The 19,898-nt window shown below is 37.6% G+C and overlaps 1 protein-coding gene across 1 annotated transcript in view; it reads right to left on the minus strand.

Moving 5' to 3' along the window:
* Positions 1–19,898, minus strand: part of LOC142341643 (dihydropyrimidine dehydrogenase [NADP(+)]-like) — an 82,494-nt gene that overhangs the window by 46,932 nt on the left and 15,664 nt on the right. The window contains exons 3-6 of the mRNA XM_075392755.1: positions 16,436–16,670; positions 12,816–12,974; positions 7,510–7,681; positions 7,019–7,173 (exon numbers count right to left, since the gene is read on the minus strand). Of these exons, the coding sequence (XP_075248870.1) occupies positions 7,019–7,173; positions 7,510–7,681; positions 12,816–12,974; positions 16,436–16,670 (721 nt within the window). The remainder of the gene's footprint in view (positions 1–7,018; positions 7,174–7,509; positions 7,682–12,815; positions 12,975–16,435; positions 16,671–19,898) is intronic.

Consider the following 19,898-nt stretch of genomic DNA (forward strand, 5'->3'; position numbering starts at 1 on the left):
TCAAGTAACTGATAGTGGGGAAAAACTCCAATTAAAAAGTGATAAAACCGAGAAAAGAAAATGAATTGACAAAAACGGATATCGTACCAATGGAACAAAAATCCTCATAGATAATTTTGCAACACCAACATAGTCATGTATATGATTTTATATAAAGAAAGCAACTACAACTTGGCCAGTTGCAAATTAGTAAATCAAAAAGCAAGTAAATCAAATTCTCTTTGTTGTCACGTAGGAAGTACATGGATAAGTTATGGGATGTTACATACTAGATAAATTTCCTTTATGGGATGTTAAAACTTTTTCGACCACCTGAAATCGAACGAAGCCAGAACAAGACCACGTCAAATTAGCTCAGTAACATCAAATGGGATAATAGCATCACTTCGGAGCAACTTTTAATATTCAACTAAATATGAAAAATTATGCTTGACGCAGATAAGAACACGAGACAAAAATTGACAAAGTTGACAAATTGACAAGTGTTCTAATTTGGGGTGTAGTTTCTGTTAGATTCTTGAATTATACATAACTCAGCTTCTACACTGAAGGCTACTAACTAAGCTGAATAATGTCAGCTAGCAATCGCTCTAATGAAGTTTAACCTAATGCACAATGACTTAACGACTGAGCTTTATACCGTATCTTCTCTGATTTTGCTCTTTTGAGGTGGACCCCATTCACTACATTCCATAATTCAATGAGTAAAAGCATTTAAAATCCACTCAGCTGAAACAATGAGAGAGGTAAGTCAGGATTCAAACGTGAAATTCGTGACATGTATAACGAAAAAAAACATAGTAACGAAAAAACAAGACAAGTCCTGACTTACAAATCAAAGAATTTTTATTGATTCAACAAAAAAAAACTAGACCTAAAAATGACTAGGGTGGGATTTGAAACCACAGAAACAACAAACCGAAAATAGGAGAACAATTCAAAAAACTCAAAGTCAAGTTGCCGCATGAGAACAAAAAAAACTTAAAAAACTTAATATGATGACAATAAAACACAAAACACTGTAATCCAGACAGTACAAGATACATTTTCAATTTTCAGAAATACACTATTTAGATGAAAAAGGGAAAAGAAGAAGGCCAAATAAAGACAAGATTAAAAACTCAGCCAACACCAGTCAAAAAATGTTACCTATGTCAATGAAAGCGATTACTAAAACTTGAACCACATACATTGATGACGAATACGCCACATTAGAAGGCCAATGACATTTATTCTTGAGACTAAACAAAAAAACAACAAGAAAAGCAACAAGAAGAGGCAAGACACGAAAATACACTAACAATTTTTGAAAATAATTTTTTAAAATATTTTTGAGTCTAAGGTCATAAAAAAACCGCCATGAACTCAAATCATTAATTAGATTCATTTAAGCTTCATTAGCCACGAATGATGATTGTCAAAGATGGGACTAAATTAACACAAAAAAACAACAGAAAGTACGCAAAAATTCATAATTAATCAGATCGAGCGATAAGACAACAAAAAAACACCAAATACACACAAGTCACGAAACCTCACCGAGAAGGATTTAAAACAAATAAAATCAAACAAATGAAAAACCCTAACTAAGAGCTCAAATAATCAATTATTGCATCATTAGCGAGCGAGGATAGTTACAAAGACTACTAAACTACAAAAACGTCCAAAACAAACCACTGATATTTTATTTTAACAACATTGTCTAAATCTCATTAACCATTAACTGACCTTTGATCAATTCAAAAAACTAACTTTGCATTATTATAGCACATTTATGGGCTTTTGAAAAAATTAGTTCGAAAACCAGAAGTGACAGCAAAGATAGGAGTCAAATTGCTACACGTGAAAACAAAAGTTGCCTTCAAAAACAAAAATTTGTTCAACTACTAATTGCTCACTCCAATAAAAAATACCCTTCAAACCTTCTCACTTTGTCTCTCCCTTTATTACTCCAGCGTGATTAAAAACTCTGATTTAACTATTTATTGAAATGAAAAGTAGAAAAATTTGTCAATTCAATAGCTGCAGTATAGGGAGGAGCATTGGATTGAGCGCGCCGGATTACGAGTGGAAAGATGTGCATTCACTGGGCATTGGCAGGGGATGAAGAGATGGGGGACTGATGTGCTCGGAGGGGTGATTTGGGGGTCAAACTCTGATAACTGCCTTGAATCACAATGAATTTTGTATCCAAAACAGTTTCCCTTAATTGCAGACACAGAGTCCAGTAAGCCGAAAGGCTCTTAGAGAACTTAATGCCCTCCAGACTTTAAATATTTATCCCATTTTTGAGGACAAACTACAAATCTAATTAAAGTTCTTAGACTAAAAACAGCTTTGATAGTCAACCACGCATGTGACCTAAAAAATTCAAAAAAAAAATATTTTCCGCAAAACGTCTTTAGAAAACGTACCTCACACAATGCCTACAAAATAATGCAGAGACAAGCATGCAAAATTGGCAAGCAAAAGGGCGGCAAAAATCTAACAATCTAAAATGAGGACGTCACAGTTAAAAAAAAGACGCAAAACACATCAAATTTACATATACAGAATAACATGGAACGTTAAAAAAAGTCAGATAACATTTTTATTTAATCCAGTACAAAAGATGACAAAAAATGAAAGCATGATTTAAAAATTCAGAATAACAATTCGAACATAACCGACTAACGTCGGGCGAATTGCCCTCAAACGACCGGCGAGCGGTTGGCTTCGTCAGTAAATAGGCACGGTTTAGTGAGGCTAGCTTTAGCTTAATTGAAGGGGCATAAATGAGCGCAGCGGGGGCGGGGGTGCACCGGGGGACTGGTGGGGTGGCAACAGCGGGGGAGTCAATCTCTAAGAACCGCCCTTCGCACCATAAGTATAAGTCTCCAAAACAGATTCTGTGAATCGCATACTTGAAGACTAGTGTGCTGAAAGGCTCTAAGAGCACTTAATGCCCGCTGGGCGCTACCTTTTTAACCCGTTTTTGAGGACGAAAAGTCAAATGAGGTCAGACGAAAATCGGCCAAGCGAAAAGTCGCATAAAGAAGACTAACAGAACTATTATAATTGCTATAAACTTTGTTTGAGAGCAATTATTAAAACCCATTGTCAATTGACAAAAACTAATGCCTCCATTCAAAGTCAATGGGACCTCTCAATTTTGTCAAAAATTGATCAGACTACAAACATCGAAAGCTCTGTGTTACGGGTAGAACGAGGTGGAGTGGGGGAGTGAGGGGTAAAGCGGTAGGGGGTCAAAGTTCCATTCTAAGAACTACCATTAATATCATGAAATTATGTCTCCAAAATTTCGTCTATGAATCACATACATAGAGACTAAAAAACCGTAAAGCTATAGGACCACTTAAGGCCCTCCGTGTTTTAACTGTTTTACCCGTTTTTAGGACAAAAAGTAAAAATGGTCAGAAAAAATGGGTCATTCAAAAAATCGTAAAAACGACCGCAGGACTAAAACAATTGCAACAAACTTCGTTGGAGAACAATTAAAAAGAGGAAAAGACAGAGACCCAATAAAATTAAAGTTCCCTGAATTGTTAACATACTCGGCAGATTTTCGGAAAATAGCCGCCATAGATTCTCACGGCCCTGATTGTGATTGAAACAAGAGAAAATGGATTGCTTGGCAAAAAGCGACAAAAATGGGCTCCACTTCGATTGGATTTCGTTATTTGTCACACTCCTGTTTCATAATGAGAGGACAAGTGGATTAGTATCATCAGCAACAAGCATTAGATCTGGTAATTCAGACTGAAAACAAACCTATTTAAACAAAATTCAAATACCGGGCAGCTGAAAGTGGGCTTGTTTTAATCCCGCTTCTGATTTTAAATTCGCTTTTCGATATTTTAATTACAGATTGCTTCGTTGAGAAACAGCTGTTTAAAAGCCCTATGAGTAGAACTTGAACAGCCAAAGAATTCGCGCAAAATTGTGAACAAGGTAAAGATAAACAAACAAATTATAACCACAATAATGGCCGACAAATATGATTCAACTATCATATCTTGAGACTTAAGAATCAAATTAGACATATGGAAAAATTGAAAAAAAAAAACAAAATGACGAAAAATAACGAACGTGTATTGTAATGTATCAAAAGACTTAAATTGCCCAAGTTCTCACGAAAACATGGAGATGACGGGCTAGAAGCCGTCTAAAAACTAAGGGGAGTTGGGGTGGGAGCGCACGGGGGGCGGGGGGGAGGAGGGTGTTGATCGAGCGCTCTGGGTTACGGGTGGAACGATGAGCACGGATTGGGGATTGTGGGGGTGAAGTAGGGGTGGGGGGGGGGGGGGGGGGGTGATGCGGGAAAGTGTCAAACTCCAAGAATCTACCTTCTCACAAAAAATTTATGTCTCCAAAAGAATTACAGTGCATCGTAAACTTAAGAGTCTAGTAAGCCGCAAGGCTCTAAGAGAACTCATTGCCCTCCGTGCGTAACCTGTTTATACCTTTTTTGAGGACGAAAAGTCAAAAGGATGAGACGAAATTTTTCAAGCGAAAAATCGCATAAAGAAGACGACAGAATAGGATAAGATACAGCTTCGTGGCTTTTAAGGCATTGGCCTATCTTAGAACTATTTATCACTTTTCTGTCAAGTTTAAAACATTCTCCCGAATCTCTCTTAATTTTGATATCCCCGGTCACTGGATGATTTCGAAAAAGAAAACGCAGCACCCATTGACCTCCCTACCGACATTGACATTGAGACTCATACATGTACGGAAAAGGGGAAGAGAAAATAACTGAGAGGCTAATTTTTTTTCAAAGAATGCGAAAGTGGTCAAACTTGATACACATTTTAAAATGATACAAAATAATACTAAATACGGCTTCTGAAATGAAGTCTATTGAGCTTAATACTAGAACCAATTAGCAGCATTCACTCTAAAGAACTCAGATCATTTAATGCACTATGACTTAATGACCCGATAATATCGATTAATCAATTTTCTTTTGATTTTCCTTTTTGTCCTTGACCGCGATCACTGTATTACGACTAATAAATGAACGAACTCTAAAATCCACTCAACCAAAACAGTGAATGAAAACTGCTCTTTGACATAATTAGTACCTAGTAAAGCAACTCATAATGTTACAGAAATAAACATAACCAACTAAACGTCGGAAGAATTGCTCTTGCACGACTAGTGGGAGCTCTAATCAATTGCAGCCTGCTTCAGTCGGGGATGGGGCTAAATGAACTAAGAAAATCTATAGTGGGCTTCAAATAACCACATTAGAGGTTAACATATACCACTATTAAGATTTAAAGTAAAAAATGACACCATTTGACTTTTTGTATTAAATTTCCGCCAATTGAGTTCAGCTGCCTGAAATTGTGATTGAGAGGGAATTTTCGATCACGCGAAATGCAAAAAGTCAAGGGCGTAAAAGTCACTCGAAAAGTCAAAATTGTCAGGCCAAAATTTTGCATAGAAAAAAGCCGGTAGAATAGCCGGTAGAATACCGGAAACGACTCGAATCGTCGTGCAAAATAATCTCTACCCTAACTTGGACAAAATCAGAATATCGAAAAAAAACACTAGAAACAACAAAAATATTAGACCAATTTAACATAAAAAGCGTTAAACGTTTTTCATTTCCGGGGTGTGGGTAGGTGCTGGTGTTGGTGGGGGGGGGGTTGGTAGGTGGGAGCAGGTACGTGGTGGTGGGGGTGTAGGTAGGTGGGGTGGGGGGGGGGTACTTTTTTGGGGGGCGGGGTAGGTAGTTAAATGGGATCAAATTTTCCCAAATTGACCTCTTCACCTTGAATTACAGACTGTTACCAATTGCTATACATTGCAAACTAAGCTATTGTTAAAGTCCAATGTTCGAAAACAGAAGTCAACAATCAAAAATGGAGGTGAAAGTTCGAATAGAAAGAAGTCAAAATTCGAGTCATGAACAAACTTGCTTTCTGCTAAAAAAAAATGTAGAATATCAATACTCCTCTTCGAGTCGTAAAATGACACACACGTTTACAATAATTGCTATGAACTACGTTCAAGAGCAATTAATTACTATATAGAAAATAACCAAAATTATTTTTGTTTAAATTTAAATAGAAAAGTTCAATTACTCTTCACATATTAAAAAGGACATCGCCTTAAAATAGCCGTTTTTGTAGGATTTACATAAACATAGCTGGCAGATTGCCAGAAAATAGCCGCAATAGATTCGTAGATCGGCAGTCTAAAAAAAACAGTAAAAAAGACAGACCAAAAAAAAATTCGTCTTTTCATTGAAGGCTGATCTGTTATATTTTGATTAAAAATCTGTATAAGTTATTGCTGCCTCTATTAGCTGGTCTCAAATAACCTTCATTTAGAGTGACACACACCCATTTGACCTTATCTCTTTGAATTAAAGTAAATAAAAGTCAATTTCAAATTGAGGAAGTCATTTTTGAGAGTGAGGTAAGTCAAGTGTGACCAAAAATTTAATCACGCGCATGAACAAAAAAACTCGCTCCACTAAGAGCGAAAAATGACGTCACACATGCAATTCAGTTGAAATTGCATGAACGAATGAACAAAAAGTGGCTGTGACGTCATATGGTCGTAACAAAAATCATGACGACGAAATAAAAAAAAACCAAGAGAAGGCCAATAATAGCCCCAGCTATCGCTGTGCGGCTATTAAAAAATATTATATGTAAAATGTAACATGTGTATTAATAGGAATTTAAGTAGCTAAAACATTGAAACGTGTCTATTTACTCATGCCATGGGAACGTGTGTGTACCCTGCAATTGGTGAGATTAGTAAAGGTCTAATAGAATTAATCTAATAGATTTTGTCCTCGCCCTGGATCTTTTTCGTTTGTGCCCCCCTTCCCCAGCTCAGTGGGTGCATATTAATTACAGCACCCCCAGACGCACGTGCAATATTTTTACATAATTATTCACTATGTAATGGCACGTTCACTGTAACTTGGGGGTGCAAAACATACTGGGGGGGGGGGACATTTAAGTAGCTAAAACATTGAAACGTGTCTATTTACCCATGCCATGAGGGCAAGAAAGATTAAGCTCTAGTGCATCTGCTCCACTCTCTTCCGCCATCTGGGCCAACTCAGTCCAATCCTCTTCGTTGAAACTGCACATGATACTCGCGATTATTATTTTGTCGGGAAAGTCACGCTTCAACTCCTTCACACTGAAAATGATTACTATCACGCTAAGATCCTCCAAAAATACAAGCCACATCAAGTACAAGATCATTGTCTAATTTTGTTGTTTTTGGGCACACACAAACTCGAAGATCACTTGTCATCAATTACTGTGGATCAAACATCCCGTTAAGAGCTTTCATATTTTTAAATTTTTGGCATCGAGCACTGAGGATTTTTGGCATCGAGCACTTTTTGGCATCGAGGAAGCACTGAGTAATGTAGACTAATTTTATCGCCGATTTCACACGCCTCTCCATTTTTAAATTGCTACAGGATTGTGTCTTTTATTCTAGCTGAAATTTCATTTTTGAATTGGATACCTCTGGCACCAGTACGCACAGCTCTTTTCACTGATGAGTTCAATGTTGAGGAATGATCCCTGTCCTGGCCCATAGATGTGTCCACTGGTAGTGCCTCTCACTATTCTAGGAGATACATTCGTTACTATGTCCTTGTCCAGTCCAAACGTCTTCGTCAAAACAAAACCCCACCCTGAACAACAACAAACATTGGAAAAAAGTACATATAAAGCTTACATTAAGTACCTCAGACTGGCAGACAGACGAACAGGATCCTTAGTCACTCCAAGTTATTGCCCGTGTGTTTTCTGACCAACATTTGTTATTACCGTATTATTTCGAGAAAAAAAAACAACCGACTAACGGGCGGTAGTCACCAAAAATTAGAAATTGAAGAGGAATTCATTGTGCTTTTCCCGCATTTTAGGTGTTCCCGCATTCTCCCTGCAATTTGTGAGATTAGTAAAGGTCTAATAGAATTATTAATAGATTTTGTCCTCGCCCTGGATCTTTTTCGTTTGTGCCCCCCCCCCCCCCCAGCTCAGTGGGTGCATATTAATTACAGCACCCCCAGACGCACGTGCAATATCTTTACATAATTATTTACTAGGTAATGGCATGTGCACTGTAACTTGGGGGTGCAAAACACACTGGGGGGGGGGGGGCACAAACGTAAAAGATCCATCAGTCTTTAGCAGTTGGTCAAAAAAAGTAGACAATAAATTTCACTAAAGACAGCTAATTGTTCCAAAAAACAGTTCCAGGAATAACCTATTTTGTAAATACAGCTCAGTTCGACTCTCAATCCATTACAGCAGCAAACATTTGAAAAAATTTTAAAAAACCGCAAACCGGTTGTTGGTACAGAAAAACTTTTCTACATAGTCTGAACTCTCAATTGAACTGTCAATATTGAAGCAAATAATATAAAAAATAAACCGATTAATGACAAGCGGGGGTAATTTAATTTAGAGTCAGGTCACCCACTTCGGGGGGTGGGGGGGACCAGGACGAGACGACGAGACCTATGATTGAACCCCACAACACGTTCACAAGATCAAACGGAAATCACTACACCCTCAGGAGAAGAGGAATGCCACCCGAAAACAGCATCTAATGAGATCTTCTGGGAGGCTACAACAACAAGTCGACAATTACGAGAAATAGCCAAACAATTAGGGCAAAACATTTTTTATTTCAGCAAATTTTATGCTCGAGCCCCTAAAACCCAATGACTACTGTTAGAAGAAAGCAAACTGTTAAAACTTGGGCCCACTGAACAACAAAAACATTTCTCTGAAATCGCAAAAAGACATCCATGTCCAAAGGAGCAAAGAAAAATTAGGCAAAATTGAAAACGCAATTATTTTCTTTTCAGCCCTGAAAAACACAAATACGAGAACATAGCTGGCGCGTTGTCCGAAAAAAGCTGTGACAGCTTCGTAGACCTGCAGTTCCAAAAAAATGAAAAAAAACAAGAAAAGAGAAAATGCTTTTTAAACTTATTCCTGAGATGTCTAATTCAATTTAGAAAATGAATAATCTACGCATTGTTGCTATCAGCAGCCCCCAAATAACCTGCAATTAGAGTGACAAAGACCATATCTCCTTCAACTGAAGTAAGCACAAATCTCTTTGAAAGAGTAAAGGGCGAGGTAAGGCATGGGCTCAAAGAAGATTCGAAGGGAGCATCACGTCATATGGTCGAAGGCAGCATGACGTCATATGGTCGTAATAAACAACAACGAACAAAATGAAAAGGCCAATAAGAGCTTGCAATTGCAGCTAATAATGATGGCCGCTAATCGCGCAGAACTCTAAATAGCACATTTTACTTCCCTCTATCTGGCAACTTAGCATAATCAAGAACTAATCTATAGCATTAGAAATCCTCTGAATATCACAAAATTTTGGCAAAACACGCAAAACTTTACGTTGCAGCACAAAAGTTTTCTGCTCGATTTCAAAGAACTACGACACAAATTTTTGAGCGCTTTAAATCCCTGCCCACTAAGTAATCCCTCTCAAATACCTTAAACAGACAAGTTAAAAATCTACAAAACATAGACCACAGACAAACACTAATCCAAGCATAGAATTAACCCAAATTTGTATACAAGAAACACAAAAAGAGCATTCCCTTTTTGTTTACATCTCCCTCTCGAAGGATCTCTCCCCCTCCCGATCTCCACGCATATATACGATACTACTGATACGGCTGCCAACAAGTTGGAAGTTTGCAACAACCGTGCCGCCAGGAGTATTCTTGGGGTACCGAGAGGAAGTCTCAACCTGCAAACTCTAACAGAAGCGGGTATCGACACGCTCAAAAACTATGGAGAAGATCAAGCGGCAAAACTCTTGGCAAACTGCAAGAAATTCGAATCCGGACATCCACTGAATAACTTGGCCCACAGAAGTTCTAGACCAAGACTGAAATCAGGAGGGGAATCTGGTGTTCGCACCGATTGGAGAAACAGCGAACCAAAGACTCTCCACTTACCAGCATTTAGATATCAGAGAGGATATAAACGTTAACGATGAATGACCCGACGACTCAACCGATATCAACAGGGGTTGGAATCAGACAAACCACAAAGGCGAAAGACAGCAGGACGAATGCATACAGACAATGCAAACAGGTCAAGGAACGACGAAGTGACCTTCATCAACTACGCCTCAACAGAGCACCTTTTCTGCTCTCAACGAAGTGGAATGTTTGGCAGGGACGAGTCACCAACATGTCCAGACTGCGGTGAAGACAAAGAGAACAGCATTCACTGGCTGCTCCGATACCCGAGATGGGACAAGGAAAGATTCGAGACCTATGGACAACAACACGACTGAGACATCATTCATACAAACCCCGAGAAACGTAATCAAATTCTACCATGCAGTGCAGTGGCCGCAAAGCCCTCCAATCAGTGAATGGAGTCCACACACGAACACACACATACACACGCATGCGCGCACACACACACACACACACACACACACACACACACACTCAAACAAACACACACACACAAACACTCGCACACACACATACACGCGCACAAACACACACACTCACACAGACACACACGCAAACACATAAACGCGCACACACACACACACACACACGCACACAAACACACACACACAAACAATCCATACACAACACACACACACACACACACACACACACACACACACGCACAACAAATACACGCACACACGCCCACAAACACACGCAGAAATGCACAGGCACACAAACGCACGCACACACAAACAATCCACACACAACACACACACACTCAACAAATACACACACAACGCACAAACATACACACACACGCACACACACACACACACGCACGCGCGAACACACACGCACACAAACACACACACACGCACACATACACACCCACTCGCACGTGCACACACATACACGCACGCACGCACACACACATACACACTCAACAAATACACACACAACGCACACCCATACACACACATGCTCACACATACACACGCTCGCGCAAACACACACACACGCACACACACCCACTCGCACGCGCACACACACACGCACACACACACACACACACACACACACACACACGCGCGCATACACACAAGCGCGCGCGCACTCACATACAGAGCATTCCCTGTAATCTTTACAAAATTTGTATAATGTCGAAAAATAAGAAAAAAGATACAGCTGGATTTACTCATGATCAACCAAATATATTCGCAACCAGTCAAAAACATATACAAAAATTGAAACCTCTCAGCAGAAACACTCACACTGTAAGTAATCTTAATTTTTAAGAAATACCCCTCTCTAAAGTATGGCACACAATATTAGAACAAAAATCAAATTTCTTCATCTCCGAGATTCCCAATCGGCAGAAAGAAAAATAAAAGTCTTGACAATTTAATGCCATACACCATAATTCGATCAAAAACCAGCCTAGAGCTTTCAGTGTACACAATGTTAGCGATATTTATTGTGTATAAGACTACATTTATCTTCGAAAAGTGACAAAAAATCAAGTCTTCCGTTTGGTAAGTCACCAATTCATTAGCAAAAACTAATGAAATAAGGAAAACCAAGTTTTCCAATTGGAAAAAACTATTCCTCGAGCCGTTAAACAACGACCTTCGTAAAAACTAGGGGGTGTTAAAAAAAGTTTTGACAGTCTAGGTTCTCTAAATCTAATGCTCAACACTCGAGAACAGAAGTAAAAAAAAGAGAAGTACGAGTGTTGAACAAATAGCTCTAGCTTTAAACATAGCCGTCAGACTGCCAGCGAATAGCCGCCGTTGACGCGTTTGATGCACATCGGGATTGAAACAACACAAAGAAAAAAGACAAATTGACCCAATTTTTTTGTTTTTTTTTTCAATGTCAAAAAGTGTTCCACTTTGGCGTGCAGTTAAATTCTAAAACTATACTTAATTCAGCTTCTAAACCGAGAGCTACTAAGCTTAATACCAATGTCAGCTAGTAAACACTTTGACCGGGTTTTATCGGTTTATCCCTCTTTTGATTTTGCTCTTTTGACATTGACCGTATTCGCCCTATTGCGTAATTCAATGCATGAAGGAATTAAAAATCCATTCAGTTGAAACAGTGAGTGTCCCATGAAAATCGCGACTTATGTAAAACGAAAAACGTGATCAAAAGGTAGAGCGAATTTTTAAAAATACATAGCAGGACAAGTCATGGCATACAATTCCAAGAATTTTCATTGACTAAACACAAAAAGAGACCTATAACGGACTATGAATGAATTGGGAAAAACTCTTCAAAAAATCAGATAAATAAATAAATAAATAAAACAGAAAATCAATGTCAAAATGTCGCATGTGAACGAAAAACAACTAGCGAGAAATGAAAACTTGGTTCAAACAAAATCTAGGCCCAGAATGAAATATGAATGGATTGGGCAAACCATTTAGAAAAAAATCCAATAAAAAAAATTGAAGCAACAGTAAAAATCAAAGTCAAATTACCGATTGTGAACGAAAAACCACTAGCGAGAAAGCGATGTGTGACCAAAATCACAACTCCAATTGGACTTCAAAAACAATGAAAATGTGTGACCAGATCTTAAAAAAAAAGACAGCGCCCCAATACAATTCAAATTCTTTAAATTGTAAAAACGAGAATGCCCAAATAATAGCCGTCAAATACCAAAGAATACCAATACTTTTTATGATTACCAAGCTCTAATCCCGAGTCGTGCAAAAATCAATTGGTTTAAAAGAAACTATATCAAAGACAACGATTGTTCGAGAGCCATAAATCATTCACCAAAGGTAGACAATAATACATTTACCTTGCTCGAATGCTCGTCTGATCATGGCAGAGGTCGTGGTGGGTGGCGCGGATGCCAGTCCAAATGGATTTGGAAATTTAATTCCACAGACTTCCACTGATAAGTCCACCAAATCCACTTCACTGCAGAATGCGGGCAGAGAAGAGAGGGCAGGGTCTCCTAAAAGTATAAAGCATTGATGGGATTATACAGCATATAAATTAATGTAATTCAAAGGCACCTCTGTCGGGTTATGAAAATGATTTGGAGCAGACGTAAACCCACTCGAATTTAATGAGCGACTCAAATAAGTACGAAAAAATATACATAACTGAGGCAATTAGTTATAAGCCTTGAAACGCGCAACCATAGGAAACCGATAAGCCCAATGGATTGAGTTATATAAACTTAAATTTCTTGTTTTTGTTAATTAAAAACCAATAAAGTCATGTCAGTGAAGAACAAGAGAAAAAAAGAGTACAAATTCCAAGACTTAAAATGACTGTCTTGCTCCAATTTTAGAAATCTGACGGTTTCATTAACCAATAGAAAACTCATTAACTGCTTTATGTCTACTGAAATCAGGTAAATTTTGAGAATAATCATTTGTTTTTCATCCATTTTTTCTATATGCAAACATAGCCGGCAGATTGCCGGAATAGCTGCGAAAGAATAGACCTGCGTGCCATATAATAGAGATAGAAACAGATACAGATCTAAATTGGAAAAAAAATCGACGCCGCTCAAAAAACTAAGCTAAAAAACATTCAGCGATAAATTAATACAAACTATAACGAACACATACAAACTATACAAACTAAACGATAATTCAAACTAAACTTAAGTTTTAAAGTGCAAAAGTCATTTTATTGCGTGAGGTAAGTCACGTATGATCAAAATCTAATCACGCAAATAACCTAAAAACTTTTGCTAAAGCGAGTGAAAAATGACGTCACGCGCTCAAATGCCGTTAGTGAGAGGAAGAAGTCATTCAGAAAATGTGACTTTTTCAGCTTTGCTGTGTGAACAAATGTAAAACGAAAAAAGGGCGTCAGACGACGAAACAAAAAACATAGCAGGACAACTCCTGACGTACAATTCAAAGAATTTTCATTGACTAAACAGAACACTAGACCTAGAACGGACTATGAATGGATTGGGGAAACCATTTAGAAAAAAAATCCGATCCAAAAAATCGAAAAAACAGTAAAAATCAAAGCGAAATTGCCGCATGTGAACAAAAAATCACTAGCGAGAAAGCGAATTTTTGTTCAAACACTGTTTTATCACTCTACTTTAAATTTAGAGCGAAAAAATTTCACGCCGCAAAGCCACTCGCCTTTTCGCTCCACTTCCTGTTTCGGCGTGACCAAAACCACCACTCCAATTTGACTTCAAAAATCATGAAAATGTGCGAACAGATCTTGAAAAAAAAAGACAGCGCCCCAATACAATTCAAATTCTTTGAATTGTAAAAAACCAAGAGCACCGCAATATAGCTTCGCTCAGCTTACAGCTTCGCAGCTATAAAAAGATGTGCTATAAAAAGCAATAAACAGTTAAACATTTTCCTCAGCCTAACAGTGCTTGAGATGTGAATACTGTTAGCAAAACAAATGCTTTGATGTTTGCTCGCCCGTCTCTTTTTCACCACTAGAATGATTCTTGAAATGATTAAATTTACATCCATGGCTTCGTACTTTTATTTGCAATTTCAGAAGCGGAGTTCTCCGTCATTCTAACTTTCGTTTCTATTCAATTAAATTAGCTATTGAGTAAAACCTTTTTCCTAAAAACTATTTTGAGCACAATTCCACCTGTGTAAAATTAGCCCAATAAAATCTTTTTGTTATGCTTATTCTGCAGCAACTAATTCGTTACAATGTCTAAAGCCGTGATCTAATGTTTTAATCGAATTAGTATCGTCAGCACAGATATTCATTGTTTTCTGCATAGTTAAACGAACAGCGGCCAGAGAATACACATTAAAGTACGCAAAACAATAATCTTGAGGGTTTTGAAATTTCGTGATTCATTTTCACGAAATGTTCTATCGTGTAAATTGAAGTAATAAAAAAAGCTAAAATCTCTTCCATACAGACCCTAGTTCAAAAATCTTAGGAAATGTTATAACCTCTAACAGAGAACTGCAACCGTAGAATTGTGCCTCTAACCAAACCGGACTTCGTTACTTTTTCACATCTTAAATTTATTAAAGTGGCTTATTTACTCTGTCAAAACCACTAATTTAAGAACCACTAATTTAAGAAATGGTTAACAGTGAAATTGATCTGTAAATTTTTGGTTACTTACTGTTACTTTAATGACTTTGGAAAAGTTCCTAATTTAAACTATATATTGAAAAGCACATTCAAAATTAAAGTTCAAGTTTTTGCTTCAACGCTAAAGATGCAACAAAACAGTTACCGATTGTGTTGTATTTGATCTTTACCCTGAAGGTTGAAACAATAATATGTCTCCTACATTTTTGTTAGTTTTAAAGTTTGAGTACCTTTCGGTGATGGTAGAGCGTTAGATATTTTACTGCCGGTCATTGTGAAGATAAAACATATACCGACTAACTTCGGACGAATTGCTCTTAAACGACAGGTGTAGGAAAATTAATTTAGATGGGGTGTAGCTTAGAAACTTTTTATGGGTGCACAAACAACGCTCCCACGTGAGCTCGATCCTCGGGCCTCCGGGACTGCCAGTCCAACTTCTTAACCACGATGCTGCAATGCTTTGCTGCGTAACCCTCACAATCGCATTTATATTAGCAACAAAACTTATTTCAAAAACAGAGAACTTAGATCACTCAGTGAAGAATTAAAAAGTGAAAAGCCACTCAAAAAGTCAATGAATGCTCTAGAACAAAAGCGCATCAACGGTCAAGCAAAAATTTTGCATAAAAAGACACACTTTTAAATTATTGCTTTAGTTCGGGAGCAATTAAACAAATCCCGTGGATTATCTTTGCAAGCTTATTCACAGTTGTTTTGTCTTCTGAATTGTTACTAATTTCTTCAAGAAAAATTTCTTTTCAATACCGAAAACAATTTGAATAGTTTTTCATACGCTTCTCTCCTAATGGGGAGCATGAAAGGTATTGGGGGAACGGGGCAGAAATTCGTAAATTAATACATTTGACTGATTCGCGAATGTCCTTGTAGTCTAGACTCCTTCGTATCCTGTATATAAAAATTTCACCCTGATACTGCAGAAATTTCATTGATAATGATTAAACATGTTGAGCTGAGTCTCGCACAGTTTCAGAGCGCTATTCAGTTAAAACGTACAAAGAATAGTTTCCAACATGCGATTTTCACTATTCAATTGCATTGATAATGACCAACCTTAAAAAATAAGTGGAGACAAGACACAATGTGCCTTCTGTCTTTACTGTAGCTGAGAATATGACGTTTCTGCCTGTCTTAAATACTTGGGCCACATAAATCAGTTCTTCTCCAAAATACATTGTTTTACGGCGAAAAGTTTTTATCAGATTATTTCTTAAACGCGGCAGCTCTTCAGCTCGCAAGATTTTCTTTAAATGCACCATGCAGATATTTTAAATGAACTGCTTGTGTTTCCATTTTTCAAAAATCTCAGAAAGCAGCGGTCTACGAATGAATCAAAACCTTGTAAATATCTGTGGATAGACAACGCCGCCGTCTTCCCATCATTCACCGACTCCACAGTAGTATTGGCCAATCCAGCCAGATCTCCCCCAATAAACACTCCAGGCACATTTGTTGACATGTCCTTGTCATTCACTTCTGGCAATCCATACTTGTCAAAGGTCAGAGGAGACATTGCCGACTTCACATCAGGGTCACTCAGTCCGGATCCAAAGGCCGATATAACGTAGTTGGCCTGCAAAGAACGACAACTTATACAACACAAATTACAAGCAGCAACAACGCTTCACTCGTTCTGCTTTCGAAAAAAACTTGAAATCAGCATAACAGCCGTTTACAAATTAATAGTAACCACAGCTTTCATAGAACCAAAAGTAACCATAAAACTAAAAAAAAAATGTGAGCACAAAATAAGTAAATTTCATTTCGAGAAGTATTTCATCTTCAATTATGCATAAGAAACAAATCCTTAATTGAATTCGTTTACACAAGGCTCCGCTTCATATAAATTTGAGTTTTTAAACTTTCAAATAGCGAGGCGTGGCAAATTGACGGACAGATGATATATGCCATTCGCTTTCATTCAAGAAAAACCTTTATTCATACATTCAGACCCGAGATTAAGCGGCAGACAAGTAAATTTCAATTCCTGACTCAAACAAACAAATATTCAATTCTTTGTCCGAATCTGAAAACCTTCCATCTTGACCCCAACCTGTAAATAAGGCTGTTTTTGGAAAGATTCTAAGTAAGTAAAAGCGATTAACAAGCTTTTGAAAATTTCAGTCAGTAAAGCGCCTAGTCTAAGCCATTTTGACAGCTGATTACATAAGAAAACTTTTTCAAAAATCTTTGTCGTAGCCATGTATTAGCCTTCCCATTTAGTGCTAGTTTACCTGTACGTTGGTTTTTGTAAACAAGAGATTTTCAAATTTAAGCGTTTTGGAAGCTGGCAGGCGATTCTGCATACCTTTATGAAAACAATTGACACAACTTTTTTTCAAATTCTCAATCTTACTGGTAGGATGTTATGCCTCAGCTTAAGGTGACTTATGGATACATTTTTTTGGCTTCGCAGCATACTCTCAAACCCCAACTTAACTGCTGCTCTATATTTCCGATAAAATTTCCACTTATATTCCTGAGAAGAATAGCTAAGTTATTGACGTGAGACATTACAGTACATTCTAGATGCAGGAATCTCGAGTCAAAAGGTTTTTTTTCGGAAATGATGTACAGCGATTTAATTTCAATCGCCATTTTTTCAGTATGTTTTAAACTTCTTTGTGAAAAATCAGTCTAATTTAACTCCCAAGTATTTTATTTTAGATGATTTGTTCACAAGGACGTCATCTAAATTGACTCCACTGGGCATTTGCGTATAGATAATAGAATATGCACTACTCTTTAATCCCTTTCAACAGTTTCAAAGGTTGAAAACATTCAGATCATTTTATTCAATGGAATTTTTACAAACTTTTTTTTGGCTAAAAATTGAAACATCGCAGTATAAATCGGCAAATAATTTGGGGCATAAATTTGCTGTTTGCACCAAAGCAAGACCACGTTCGAGATCTGCAGCTCAAGTCTGAGGTATTGCAAATCAAACCAAAGCTTCAGACTTGATGCACAGAGCAAGTGTCAACCGCTTGCAAATCGGGTGGCACAAAAAATAAACAATTGATTTTGCTAAAACTAAAAACAAAAAATGGCACAAGACTGTTAACAATCATCCAATTTTGGAATAGATTACTCTGTCGTATAATATCAGTCAGAACCAAAGTTAACTTTTAACAATTTGACAGACTTTTCAAGAAATTAGCAGGACATAATTCCAATGATAAAACAGGTCAGACCCTTTGTCCTAAATCTACGTATGACATGATAGCGAACAACTAAACATAACCGACTAAACGTCGGAAGAATTGCTCTTGAAGGACTAGTGGGAGCTCTAATCAATTGTATCCTGCTTCAGTCGGGGGGGGGGAGCCTAAATTGGACTAAGAAGTTCTATAGTGGGCTTCAATAAACCACATTAGAGGTTAACATATACCACTATTAAGATTTAAAGTGAAAAATGGCGTTAGTTTCAGCGCACTTTTCATTTGGCTTTTAGTATTAAATTGCCGCCAATTGAGTTCAGCTGCTTGAAATTGTGATTGAGAGAGAATTTTAGTTCACGCGAAACGCAAAAAGTCAAAACGGTCAAGCAAAAATTTTGCATAAAAAGACCAACACGTTTACAATAATTGCTATGAATTCGTTTAAGAGCAATTAAAAAGGAACATCATTTTATGTGCAACCGAGATTAACTTTATTTCAACAACCGCGTGGTAAAGAGTCAGTCAGGAGTACAAAAAAACTGATCCCATAGAACCTCTGTTTTTTTCTTTATTTCCTTGGAAGCAAATAAACGAGATTAATAAATGTATCCCGAGCTTTACACTACAATACAATCCTGGTACCTTGCTACTGGAATTATCACAGAAAAAGGTGAACGTCCGAAAGCACTCCAAATTCATCTTTGGACAAGAAGGCATCCTAGAGCTCAGAAAAGACAAATGCAAGCAAAATTTGGTCACTCCCTAAACTGAATGCAGTTGCTAGCAGATAAACGAGGGACAACAGAGATATTGCGAACAACACCTTGTCAAACATTTAACAGCCTTTTAAGGACAACCCTTAAGGACACCTTGGAGCCATTGTTATAACAGGGGCACGAAATTAATCAGGTTAAATCAGCCTAGGCTGGCTCTGCTTCCCAGTGTTTAGACCTTGTGAAAAATTTTACTCCTAAAAGACAAACGGATGAAAACATCTTTACAAACTGGTTCAATGTTTAGGTGATATAGCAGTCTCAAAGTTTTTTCAGCACAAAAACACCATCAAATTGCTTTGACCGTTGCTTTATAACATAGTCAATATAACATTGAGAAGACAACTTATTATCAGCCGTGTAGCGAGATATTTACAAAATGATTTTCCAGTCACGAGCTTATTATCTAACTGCAGAGTAATGCAAGCACTCGTTTCAATAATTAATTGCCCAGTCTTATCAAGATTCAAAACGAAGTTATTATTTGCAGGCCAGACAATAATTTATACAAAATTATCGTTTATTCGTATATGCTCACATCCTATTGCCTCAACATTTGAATTTCAGCTTACCTTACCAGCTCCGAGCAGACTCCAGTTATTTGAACTAACTGATATCTGTCATTCAGGAACGATAAAAAACATAACCGACTAAACGTCGGAAGAATGGCTCTTGAACGACTAAAGGGAGCTCTAATCAATTGCAGCCTGCTTCAGTCGGGGGGGGGGGCCTAAATGGGACTAAGAAGTTCTATAGTGGGCTTCAAATAACCACATTAGAGGTTAACATATACCACTATTAAGATTTAAAGTAAAAATGACACCAGTTTCGGCGCACTTTTCATTTGAATTTTAGTATTAAATTGCC

This window comes from Convolutriloba macropyga, chromosome 6 (genome assembly GCF_964194025.1).
Source record: "Convolutriloba macropyga chromosome 6, txConMacr16.3, whole genome shotgun sequence".
NCBI lineage: Eukaryota > Metazoa > Xenacoelomorpha > Acoela > Convolutidae > Convolutriloba > Convolutriloba macropyga.